Below are 14,046 nucleotides of genomic sequence, written 5' to 3'. Positions count from 1 at the left end.
ATGCTCAAGGAAGAAGACCAAAGTGTGGATGCTTCAGTCCTTTGTTAGACAGGGTAACAAATAATCACAGGAGGTAGAGGGAGGGAGAGACCTGGGAGAGAGAGAGAGAGGAGGGGGAAGGAAAAAGGGAGGGCAGAATCAGGTGTGGGAGGAGACAGGGGAGAAATACAGAGGGTCAGGAAACTGAACAGAAGTGTGTAGCAATGGGGGATGGGGAATTTGGGGTAGCAACCAGGAAGTCTCGGATACCAGGGAAGCAAAAGGTTGACAGGACTCAAAATGACATTTGCCAAAATATCCAACAAATGGGAAATAGAACCTGTAGAGACCATATCCAGTGGACAGCCACAGCCTCCAGTTGAGGGATGGGGCCACCTCCCCATCTCAAAATTTTTAACCCAGAATTGCACCTATTTAAAGGAAATGCAGGGACAAAGAATGGAGCTGAGACTGAAGGAAAGGCCATCCAGAGACTGCCCCACCTAGGGATCTATCCCACATGCAGACCCCCAAACCCAGACAGTATTACTCATGCCAAGAAGTATTTGCTGACAGAAGCCTGTTACAGCTGTCTCCTGAGAAGCTCTGCCAGAACCTGACCAACACAGATGCGGATGCTTGCAGCCAACCATCGAACTCAAGTTTTTGAATCTTAAAGGGAACTGTTTATTAGAAAAGAAAGAAAAAGTAGGATTATATATATGCTGTAAACACACCAAATTTGAACCTTATGCTAACTCATGCCTAAAAATGATTTATTTTATGTGCATGAGTGTTTGCCTGCATGTATATAAGTGTACCACTTGTGTGTAATGCATGTGAAACCAAAAGAGGGAGTAGGACCTTCTGGAATTGAGTTAGAAGTGCTTGTACACCTCCTTGTGGGAGTTGGTAAATGAATACAGGTCTTTTGCAAGAGCAACAAATATTATTAACTGAGGTCAGTTAGTGTGGGATTTCCTACAGCATGATTCTTGACCTTCCTAATGCTATGACCCTTAATATAATTCCTCATGTTGTGGTGACTCCAGCCATAAAATTATTTTGTTACTACTTCATAACTGTAATTTTGCCACTGTTATAGATCATAATATATATATTTGATATGAAGATGGTCTTATGTGACTTTGGTGAAAGGATCATTTGACCTCCAAAGGGGTTGTGACCTACAGTTTAACGCTACTATAACTAAACAGTCCTATTTTCTTTTCAAATGTATTCTAAGAAAAGCCCAAGTCAGACCCAAGTAAGCAGTGAGTTATACCTTAAAATCAAACTTTTCTCAAAAGAATTGGTGAAATAATATGAGGTACTTCTTCTAATCCATAAAACAAAACTGTTAAACAGAGTAAGAAATAGTATTCATCTAGGACAACCACACTTCTTTTGACTTTGAGACACTATTTCACTTCACTTTTTTCCCCCTCACTCACTCCAGCCCAAAGATTTATTTATTATATGTAAATACACTGTAGCTGCCTTCAGACACACCAGAAAAGGGCATCTCATTACAGACTGTTGTGACCTACCATGTGGTTGCTCGGATTTGAACTCAGGACCTTTGGAAGAGGAGTCAGTATTAACCGCTGAGCCATCTCTCCTGCCTAGGATCTCACTAAGTTAACCCTTTGCCTTACTATGTACCTGAGGATAGTCTGGAACTTTTGAGCTTTCTGTCTCAGCCTCCCAAGTGCTGGAACTACAGATACCAATCGTATACTCACCAACTACTTAGTAGAAAAATGAAATGGTGAGAGAACAGAATAAAAATTTCCTTAAACTTAAGGAATAAAGTTAAAGATGAAAGTAGAAAGAATATTCTCTCTGTGGTAGAATTCATTATTTTTTTTTAATTTATTGATATATTTATTTCATTTCAAATGATTTCCCCTTTTCTGGACCCCCACTCCCTGAAAGTACCATCAGTCCCCTTCCCTCCCCGTTTTCCCACCCAACCCTTCCCACTTCCCTGTTCTGATTTTGTTCTATACTGCTTCACTGAGTCTTTCCAGAACAAGGGGCCACTCCTCCGTTCTTTTTGTACCTCATTTGATGTGTGGATTATGTTTTGGGTATTCTAGTTTTCTAGGTTAATATCCACTTATTATTGAGTGCATACCATGATTCATCTTTTGAGTCTGGGTTACCTCACTTAGTATGATGTTCTTCAGGTCCATCCATTTGCCTAAGAATTTCATGAATTCATTGTTTCTAATGGCTGAATAGTACTCCATTGTGTAGATATACCACATTTTTTGCATCCACTCTTCTGTTGAGGGATACCTGGGTTCTTTCCAACTTCTGGCAATTATAAATAGGGCTGCTATGAATATAGTAGAACATGTATCCTTATTACATGCTGGGGAATCTTTTGGGTATATGCCCAGGAGTGGTATAGCAGGATCTTCTGGAAGTGAGGTGTCCAGTTTTCGGAAGAACCGCCAGACTGCTTTCCAGAGTGGTTGTACCAATTTGCAACCCCACCAGCAGTGGAGGAGTGTTCCTCTTTCTCCACATCCTCGCCAACACCTGCTGTCTCCTGAATTTTTTTTTTTTATTTTTATTTTTAATTCGATATATTTTTTATTTACATTTCAAATGATTTCCCCTTTCCTAGCCCCCCCCCCCCCACTCCCAGAAAGTCCCGTAAGCCCCCTTCTCTCCCCCTGTCCTCCCACCCACCCCTTCCCACTTCCCCGTTCTGGTTTTGCTGAATACTGCTTCATTGAGTCTTTCCAGAACAAGGGGCCACTCTTCCTTTCTTCTTGTACCTCATTTGATGTATAGATTATGTTTTGGGTAATCCAGGTTTCTAGGTTAATATCCACTTATTAGTGAGTACATACCATGATTCATCTTTTGGGTCTGGGTTACCTCACTTAGTATGATGTTCTCTAGCTCCATCCATTTGCTTAAGAATTTCATGAATTCATTGCTTCTAATGGCTGAATAGTACTCCATTGTGTAGATATACCACATTTTTTGCATCCACTCTTCTGTTGAGGGATACCTGGGTTCTTTCCAGCATCTGGCAATTATGAATAGGGCTGCTATGAACATAGTAGAGCATGTATCCTTATTACATGGTGGGGAATCCTCTGGGTATATGCCCAGGAGTGGTATAGCAGGATCTTCTGGAAGTGAGGTGCCCATTTTTCGGAGGAACCGCCAGACTGCTTTCCAGAGTGGTTGTACCAATTTGCAACCCCACCAGCAGTGGAGGAGTGTTCCTCATTCTCCACACCCTCTCCAACACCTGCTGTCTCCTGAATTTTTTATCTTAGCCATTCTGACTGGTGTAAGGTGAAATCTCAAGGTTGTTTTGATTTGCATTTCCCTAATGACTAATGAAGTTGAGCATTTTTTAAGATGCTTCTCTGCCATCCGAAGTTCTTCAGGTGAGAATTCTTTGTTTAACTCTGTACCCCATTTTTTAATAGGGTTGTTTGGTTTTCTGGAGTCTAACTTCTTGAGTTCTTTATATATATTGGATATTAGCCCTCTGTCTGATGTAGGATTGGTGAAGATCTTTTCCCAATTTGTTGGTTGCCGATTTGTTCTCTTGATGGTGTCCTTTGCCTTACAGAAACTTTGTAATTTTATGAGGTCCTATTTGTCAATTCTTGCTCTTAGAGCATACGCTATTGGTGTTCTGTTCAGAAACTTTCTCCCTGTACTGATGTCCTCAAGGGTCTTCCCCAGTTTCTTTTCTATTAAGTTCAGAGTGTCTGGCTTTATGTGGAGGTCCTTGATCCATTTGGAGTTGAGCTTAGTACAAGGAGACAAGGATGGATCAATTCTCATTCTTCTGCATGCTGACCTCCAGTTGAACCAGCACCATTTGTTGAAGAGGCTATCTTTTTTCCATTGGATGTTTTCAGCCCCTTTGTTGAGGATCAAGTGGCCATAGGTGTGTGGGTTCATTTCTGGATCTTCAATCCTGTTCCATTGATCCGCCTGCCTGTCACTGTACCAATACCATGCAGTTTTTAACACTATTGCTCTGTAGTATTGCTTGAGGTCAGGGATACTGATTCCCCCAGAATTTCTTTTGTTGCTGAGAATAGTTTTAGCTATCCTGGGTTTTTTGTTATTCCAGATGAATTTGATAATTGCTCTTTCTAACTCTGTGAAGAATTGAGTTGGGATTTTGATGGGTATTGCATTGAATCTGTATATTGCTTTTGGCAAAATGGCCATTTTAACTATATTGATCCTGCCGATCCATGAGCATGGGAGGTTTTCCCATTTTTTGAGGTCATCTTAAGAGTGGGGATCGCAAAGAAAAAAGGGAGACCTTGCAGAGCTAACCTGCTTGCACAGTTGCTATCTGGATTATCAAAATGGTTACAGGGTGGGAAATGTAGATGACATCAGTCAGGTCTAGGCAGACGAGGAACAGGAAGGGTAGACATGTATATCAAGACATGGCTGTAGTGTTGTCTGAGTTAAATAACTAAATTAATTTCTACATTATAAGAATTTAAAAATGACTAAGAAGATTTTACATTTAATTTTGATTAATCTTAAATTAACATCTAGAAAATATACTACAGAACTAATAGACTACTAGGAAGGGAACTTAAGTGTTTAATCAGAGAACAGATTTATAAGTTTCATACAACTGCCTTACCCGTTAACATGTTTTGAAAGACCCATGGTCTTCTATTATAGAAAATTAATAAAATGTATAAAACTATAAAAAATATAATGTCTCCAGTGAAAGCAAACCTATACACTGTCATGGGAAGGTGAGTCTACAGTCTTGAGGTGATTAAAAGAGCAGAATCATCGCATGCACTGGCATTTAAGGTAAGTTTCACTCAACTACTCAGATGGGAGAGGACTCAAAGCTTCATGTGTTACCTAGTTAAAACATGCTACTTACAATCTAATGTAATTAAAATAATAACATTTTGTGCCCCATCCCACTGGTGCTAGGGACTGAGTTCTGAGCCTTGTGCTTTACTACCAAGTTTCAGTCCCACACTGCTGCTGTCTACTGAGTGGTGACTTCACTTTCACAGTGCACAGTGGAATTATTACAAAAAGCATAAACATTATTAATTTTTACAAGCAATTAGTAACAATCTACTTTACCTTTGGTACAATATAAACAATCTACTTCAAATCAAACCAATAATTATGTTTAAACTAAGTAAATAACCACAAGCCAGAAATAGCTTTCTAACTAATAACTTTATTGATAAGAAAAAAAACCAATTTTGATATTTTTTCCAAGAGAGATTTATTAAGAAAGCTGTCTAAAGTCACCTTGGAAAATACTTGTAAAATGGAATAGACTTCAGACTAAAATTCTGCATCTCACAAATGTCAAACCCACTCCCTTTTCAAGACAGCATGCTGTCTCTCCTGGTCCCTGCAAAGTCAATTCCTAAATAAATATAAATAGAATATATTGTGAAGATGCTTTTGCAAAATCAAAAGTATAATAGTAATTAAAATAGGGACATATTTTAAAACTGAGTTTAAAACAAAGGATACATCAACTACTGTGGTGGCACAAGCCTGTATTCCTAGCACTTGAGTTGGAAGCAAGAGGATTGTTGCAAGTGTGAGGCCAGCCCGGCCAATAGAGTGTGTTTCAAAAGACAAGAAAAACAGGACTTCCTTACCTTTATTAATGTAAATGTAACTGAATTGATTTTTTTTTTTTAGAAAGACAAAGTCTTCATGTGTATTGATTATAGAACTAAAAATAGAACTGTTAAACAGAAGGATCAATAGAATGGATTGATATTGAAGCAACTACTCAGGTGCTACAGTGCTAGAGCATTGCTAAAAATATATTTAGTATATTATTTAATATGTCACACATACAATCTGATTATTAACTTTAAAACAAGTAAGTAAACACAGGGAAATTTAAACCTTTTTTAAAAAAATCATGAGAATCCTGATCATTTTCAGGGATTAAAAAGTTTAACAATAAATTTAAATGCATTATATAAATTTAGTATTATGAACATTTATTAATGGTTACTTTAATAAAAACAGAGCAGTATGTTTTTTAAAGATTTATTTTATGTATATGAGTACACTGTAGCTGTCTTCAGAAACACCAGAAGAGGGCATCACAGATGGTTGTGAGGTATCAGGTAGTTACTGGGTATTGAACTCTGGACCTCTGGAAGAATAGCCAGTGCTCTTAACTGTTGAGTCATCTCTCTAGTCCAAGCAATTTTTTAAAAAAAAGATTTATTAATTTTATTTTGTGTGTTTTGCCTGCATGTATATATTTGCACTATGTGTGTACTTTACATCCAAGGAAATCAGAAGATGACATGGTCTCCTAGAATTAGTTATGGTGATATGGAATACCATGTCGATGCTGGGAATTGAATCTGGTCCCTCTACAAGAACAACTGCTCTTAACCACTGAGCCATCTTTCCAAACCAAGAATAGTATTTTGTTTTCTAATGAATAGATTATAAACTTTACTATGAACAACGAATTTTGAGCATTCAACAGAAAACAACAGCTAACAGTCTAAATTTGCAGCTTACCTTTCATTGCTTCTCATCCAATGTTCACAGCATCTGCAGATTGCCAGCTCCCTTTGTATTACATTAAAACCCATGGAGTTTTAAAATGACCCTCTGGGAAATATTATTAAAGAAAGCTGATCTATGGTTACAAGGTAAGCCCTTTATTATATTATGCAGTTTTATAAGTTTTTTGAATATAATACACCAATAACCTAAGGAATCATGAAAGAAACAAACTTACAAAACTACATAATACTGTAAAATGAAAGACTGCATCTTAATGAATGTGAAATGAGCACGGGGAAAACTTACCTCATAACTAAAGAACAACTCCACCTGCTGTAGAAGTCTGGGATGGGTTTGACAATGCCAGCATAACACTGGCTAGGGTGCTGCAAAGAGGGAGCTGGCAATCTACTAATGCTGGGGACATTGGAAACCTAAGGGGGGGGGAAACAAATAAATTCTAGGTTTATTAAGTGTCTCATCATCATGGATATGTTTGCACATTAGTAAATTCAGATGCTCTGAACCGTAAAAACAGTTATACACACCATCCTTTTTTTTTTTTAAAAAATAAAGATGTTCTTGTACTATTGTATATGTATATAATCAAAACAGGTTATTAGGAATCATATAGTAAGAAAGTTAAATCATGTATTAATACAAAAGAATTTCTTTTTAAATTGAGAAAGTATTATAAAAAGAAAATTATATTATGCTGTATGTGATATTGTACATGATAAATACATATCATTTTATCCTTTGAATAATTACATAGCAAAAAAATTGACAAGTATAGTCAAAGTATGAATGCTACTTTCCAACATGCTTCTGCTTACAAATATTAGTACACAGAAAGGGACATGGATCACAAGACAAGGTACAGACCTCATTCTTACCACAGACAGTAATCCGACGATGGAAAAGAAATGCCAATTTCTTAATGCAAGAAAAATAAGAATAACTGTCATAGTGTCCCTGATGATCAATGATGGCTCACTTAAAACCAAATGCAATTCAAAAATGGCTTGTGAAGAGTGTAAACTCATATGAATGAAAATAGCACAAATACAACTTAAAATTATTTTAGCTGGGTTTGGAGGTGGACTCCTTTAATCTCAGCACTGGGAGGCAGTGGAAGGAGGATCTCTGAGTTCAAGGCCAGTCTGGTCTACAGAGCGAGTTCCTGGACAGTCAGGGCTACACATCTTGACTTGAAAAACCAAACCAAACCAAGACCTCCTATGTTAATAAATTAAAGTCTAAGTATTAGCAAATAAAAAATTAATACTACATCTAGTAAGAAACTGCCTCCACATTTCCACAGTCTTGCATATTCAGTTTAGGAGATAAAATAATGCCATGATCTCACTGTTATACAGCCCCTTTTGAAAAAGTGCTAGTTTTGATAATACAGTAAAATGACTGCACGTTACTATGGAAAAATATTACAGAAGTATTTAAACATTGTAAGATGAAATTCTAACACTCACTAGTTTTCATTTGAGTCTTATGTTGAATGTATATATCACCAATTGCTATACTAAATTAGCATTAAAAATCAGTACAAAAGTACACAGTTACCACCGTGATGACATCACTGCCCTGCACAAGAAGAAATCTGGGGGGGGGGGCAGATCATAGTCCTAGTGAAGCAGTTTATTCTTCACTATAGAAAAAAAACATATACTTTATACATGAATTTTTGCTTAAAGGCAGACTCCTCTTTGAGCGAACTATGATAAAGCATAAATTTAGCAAATAATGAAAAAACAGGTTCATATAAAAAATTTTTAAAAATCCACACATCAAATGAGGTACAAGAAGAACGGAGGAGTGGCCCCTTGTTCTGGAAAGACTCAGTGAAGCAGTATAGGGCAAAACCAGAACAGGGAAGTGGGAAGGGTTGGGTGGGAAAACAAGGGGAGGGAAGGGGGCTGATGGGACTTTCGGGGAGTGGGGGTCTAGAAAAGGGGAAATCATTTGAAATGTAAATGAAAGTGATAGAGAAAATAATCATGACAGAATGGGATCCTAAGCCCTCTCTAATTACCATTACATATGGAAAGTTTCTACAACTTTGCTCCTTAATAAAATGTGTTATTTTTGATTGTCCAGAAAAATAAATGATAGAAATCTTCCATTTTTTACTACCTAGAAGACAATATGTCTAATAAATTTCAAATTTCAAATATAGCAAGACTGAGTAAATGTATTAAAAACATTCATGCCCTAACTTTCAGGAAGACTAAAACGTTTCCTAGCCTAGAAAGAATGTTTCCCAAATAATTCAGCAGAATGGAATTTTATCTCAACTAAAGCCACAAGAATAGAAGTAGCAAAAAATAGGATTCCTGTTTGAGAATACTAAAAATTCCTGTAGCCTAAATTATAATTGAGAAAAATTAAAAGGCTTTGTCAGATTATGTTTCTCTCTATCTCAACCAGACACCTTACTTTACACAAAGCTGATGCAGACAGATCATCATGTACAGAGTGGCAGAATTAAAGGAAACAATCCGGGCTTTAAGAGACTATAGCCTCCTATTGTAATACAGTTTGATGGCAAAACCTGATATATTTTAAAAAGTCTTTTAAATTTAACTATAAAGTGCTCTACAGTATAAAGTCTGTTAATTAGAAAACAAAAATAACCTTTTAAATGCAATGTTGGCTGAATAAGAAAATGGAATTTTTTTCCTATCCCCAGGACCAGGTCACATGCATTTCAGACTGGCTTCAAGCCCACTATGTAGTTATGGATAGCTGGGACTTCTGGTCCTCCCCTTCCCTTTCCTCTACTGCTAGGGTTACAGGGATGTGCAGCACACCTGGCTTTTCTTGTTTGTAGGAAAAAAGTATTTGGAAAGACTGCAGAGAGAAGAAACTCTGAAAGAGCTAGCTGTTTATTTAATGAGTTAAACCAATATCCCATGTACAATTTCTAACTTCAATGAAACTTATGGGTAACTAAACATTTATATCTTCTTTGTTATTCACTGTTATAAAAAATGAAAATCAATATTAAATGAAAGAAATATTTTGATTCTAAATACTATTTTAGTCCTGATAATAATCCTCTCAGGGATAAGTATTAATCTTCATTTGTCTTGTCAGAGCAAAGAAAGCCCACGAGATGAGGGCTATGTCTATGCATCTCTCCCTCTCTCCCTCCCTCTCTCCTCTCTCCCTCCCTCCTTCTCTCTCTCTCTCTTACATCTAGTCTCTACATTTCATTGAAAAAAAAAAAAAGCCTACAATGGTCTCACTGTAAATCCCACTCCAGTAAGTATCAACTAGTGCAAATATATGACCACAATAAGAAGTGATAACTAACAGACAGCCTGACAATGAGGGAAAAAAAGACAGACCAAGAGCAAACATACCAAGATAATCCTTCAAAATATATGGATGACGATTAATTAGACCAAGTAATAGCAATAGATTTTTATAAAAGTAAAACACGTGATATTCATCGCAGTGACCAATGAGTCAATAACAGAGGTTTAAATTGTGCTCAGTAGGAGGCACAAAACATCATTAAATGATTAAAATAAGGATTTTTGATCACATTTATGTTTACTAAAAAAAAATCTGTTAAGTAGAGCATCTTACTCTTAAATGATACCAAACAAATACAAAGTTAATTTCTGTAATTTACACAGAAATTAACACCTTCAACATCAGATTTTGTAAAGGAAAAAAAATATGTGTGGGGAGAGATAATTCTAAAATCAAAACTGGTCACTTTCACTGGCTAAGACAATTGTTTATGTAAACTATTCTTTAGATAGTTTCAGATAGTTTAGATAGTTTACATCCTATTGGTACTTCAGTAAAATTATCCCCAGTACAGTTCCAAGAGCCCAATTTCTTCAAGTATGGAAACATCAAAAACAACTTGTAAATAACAAAGGACATAGACAAGTTTGGAGAGACAAAATATAATCAAATTCTACATAACTTAAAGCTTCCTAATAATCCTACTCTCAAAGACTACAGTGTCATGAACCTTTAGTTCATTTAATTTTTTTTCTACTTCATCCTATGAAGGAAGGCAATATGCCTATACTGCAGTTCTACTTCACTAAAGATGGTTTGCAGAAAATCTTGAGGGTCTGCAAACATTTTTCTCCTATAATTTGTGCTGACTCTGCTCAAATCAACTATGCAGTAGAAACAAAATTTGTATCATATAAAGTAATGCTTAAGTGTAGTATATTAAGGTTGAGCAATTTACCGAAGTCTACTCAGTTATGAAACATGAAAACAATAGTTTCTGAGGCAATAATTAAAAACAATAGCTCCTGTAAAACTATAATTTATGTTGTTTTTAAAAATGATAATCCTTTCCTACTAATGAATCAGCCTTTTAAGAACATAAAATATTAAACTAAGATGAAAAAAACCTTTTTGGCTGAAAATATTATCACATAATTGCTTTTTGGTGTAGAACATACTACTGTAGTAAATTTTAATAAAACAGCCCTCCACATCAAGAGACTTCCCAGATACATACAGTACATATGAAACCAAAGGTTTCAACTATTTTTAAATGGAGGTATTTCTGAAATGTTTTCCCTACCTTCTGATGATATACTAACCATATGGTTTTTCTTGTTTACTGGTGACTAGACTGTTTTTGTTTTGAGATGGTCTCACTAGGTAGCGTCGATTGGCTGGTTCTCACTATGCAGACCAGGCTGGCTTTGAACTCAGATATTCCTTTAGCACTGCCTCCCCTGAGTGCTGCCATTAAAGCATGCCCCACCACATTTGGCTGATGACTCGTATGAACATTACTTCACCTCTAGGATCACAGTGATCCTCTCAGATGTATCTTGTGATAGACTTCTGAAATGCTTAAAGTCTTTTCTCTCTTTGCATTTTGACAGGACTGAAGGGTTCTGATACTTCAGCCTAATCTCTTCAAAGTACTTCTAACATATCATTCTTAACAGCATGTAAAATGGCTACTATTAACCTGTTGAGTCACTTATCATATTTTATAATATCTGTATTAATAATTTTTAAGCACAAAGCAAGTGGTTTCATGAGAAAACAGTTTATTTTAATGATTGCTTTTTTCATAAATATTTGATACCTTCTCCCTTTACTTATTGGTATGTATATAGTTGTGTTTCCAATATGACACAATCTGACTATAAATGATAGTTAAGTAGATGTTATCTATTTATAATGAACAACGTGGAGCACTTTACCAAGTGAGAGCATAAATATAACATGCTCATATATGTAACATAGTCTCTTTGGAACAATGAAAAATTTAGGAAATTGATCAATTATTGTTAAGACATATAGTAAAAAATTAATCTTAAAAGCCTTCAGTTTGGTAATGGTTCTTTTAGGAGTCATCTTGGTAGGAATAAAAAAAAGGGGGCATGATTATATCTGTTTAATATTACATATAATTAAGTTTGTTGCTATGTAACAGGCTTCCATTAAAGATACGTAATCAAGGTAACACAGTATCTTAAAAGCTACCAGTTAAAAACAATCAGCATATGGATAATATCTAAGACTATACCTGTTATAAACCAGGCAAAGTAAATTAAGATTCTTGCCCCGATACCATCTTTTTGTATTAAAAATGAAAATTAGACCACACGGGAGAAATGAAAGAAACAATGCTTCTATTCTTAATTTTAAATTTTTATGTAATTAGGAGAACAAGATTTTTAAAAACTTTGGGAAAAAAAGCAGGAATAAATTTTAATGCTGAAAATAAGAGATAGAACTTTTGGATAAACACCTACCGATTTTTTTCTACTGTTTTCCAGATCTTTGAGTTCATTCTCGATTTTTGTGATTAATTCCCTGAGTTCATCAAGATTAGTGCAAATAAGCTAAAACAAAACACAAAAACACAGCTTGATAACACATAATATAAAACACCCAAAATGTGGTAACAGAAATTATTTAACATATACTGAAATTAAAAAACTATTTCTCCACAATAATGAAAGCAAGGAAAGCTCTACAGTTAACATTTGAGGTATTTACTTGTTATGATGTATGAACTTCAGGCTTCATATAAAATAAGCTAGTTTCTTTCACACTGGCAGTCTCATCCTACACCCCCACCTCTACATTTGTGGTATGATCCTGTTACTTTCTTAGTATTATTAACTTTCAGCACAGAATGACAAAGATCTGGAAACTCACTAGATTTTATAGGTTACTGAATGATCTCTAAGAAATAACCCCACCAGGCAGTCTCTCAGTGGGTGAAATACAAACCTGCAAGTGGCCATTATCCCTTTGCCTTAAGGTTTGCTATTTATATACTTTAACAAACTAAGTTACTGTGACTGGCAGGAACACAATTAAGTACATATTCTCGCCCTGCCTTTAATAATTTTTACTGTTGCTTTTTTTTTTTTTTTTTTTTTTTTTGAGAAAGGGTGTTATATGTGGCCCTGGCTTGTCTCAAACTTGAAGATCTTGCTCAGCCATCAAGTGCTAGATTTCAGACCTGTGGTGTCACCCAGCACAACTGAACTTAACAGGTTTTAAGAAAAACATTTTTAGAAGCACTATTTCCTTCTATTAATTGTGTGGCTCATTTTATTTTACTTTGGTTAACTCTGGCAAATGACCAAAATGATGAATCTTACTTATTAACTGGCTTAACTAAAGTTTTATAAACTGAAGATTAAGAAATACTAACAAATATATTAGTTACTCCATATGGTTACTGTAAAATTATTTTGTGTTTGTCCAGTGAGTTTAATACACTTAACCATTTTCTAAAATAATTTATGCAATTTAAGATCATCTATCTTTTAAAAGAGTAATAAAGAATTTAAAAGCAAAACTACATATATGCAGACAAAAAGTTTCAGATCCAAGAAAATCTTGTGATGTTCGTACTGTATACTCTAAAATATGCTATATATTTATAAATTATCACTAACCTTCATCAGTGTGCATATTACATTCATTAATGTAAAGTTACCGTTTTCTTCAAAAGTGCACATTCTTTCATTAGAAAATCAGACAAAAGTAACAAGCAAAGTGGGTCACAACAACATAACTGCTAATTGTTATTAAGTAATTAAAAATAGGAGACAGAAAGTACTTTAAATTAGACTAAAACCTTACGAAGATTTGATATACATTTATCTGTAAAAATGGCAAAATGTTTCAACCTAAGAGATTAAGAAAAAATGATCATATATATTATACCATAATTAGTATTAATAATTACTTATTAGAAATATCTGAAAAACTTCAAATTTATTGATAAATGGCAAGTAAATAGTTAATCTAAATTAAACAATTTTAGGACTTGGGGATGTGCTCAGTGGTAGAGTACTGGCAAAACACAAAAACAAAAGCAACTTCACAGTAGAAAATATTGCACAGTATTACAGTAGGAGAGTATAACTGATAATTATTAGGAGTCACATAGTCTAATTTGCTAAATTTGGTTATGAAAGAAATGTTGATGGTCAACCAGTAGACTGGTCAACTAGGTAAGAACATCTACAACTAGATAACACTTTCAGC

General features: G+C 35.2%; 1 protein-coding gene across 4 annotated transcripts in view; it reads right to left on the bottom strand.

Moving 5' to 3' along the window:
* Positions 1 to 14,046, bottom strand: part of Kiaa2026 (KIAA2026 ortholog) — an 88,199-nt gene that overhangs the window by 11,167 nt on the left and 62,986 nt on the right. For 3 of the 4 annotated variants that reach the window (XM_052187438.1, XM_052187464.1, XM_052187455.1), the window contains one exon: positions 12,291 to 12,380. The exons of the other annotated variant lie outside the window; for it this stretch is intronic. In XM_052187438.1, the coding sequence (XP_052043398.1) occupies positions 12,291 to 12,380 (90 nt within the window). The remainder of the gene's footprint in view (positions 1 to 12,290; positions 12,381 to 14,046) is intronic. 4 annotated transcript variants of the gene reach the window in all.

Source organism: Apodemus sylvaticus, chromosome 1 (genome assembly GCF_947179515.1).
Source record: "Apodemus sylvaticus chromosome 1, mApoSyl1.1, whole genome shotgun sequence".
In the NCBI taxonomy this organism is placed as follows: Eukaryota; Metazoa; Chordata; class Mammalia; order Rodentia; family Muridae; genus Apodemus; species Apodemus sylvaticus.
This window is presented reverse-complemented; position numbering and strand designations above follow the sequence as displayed.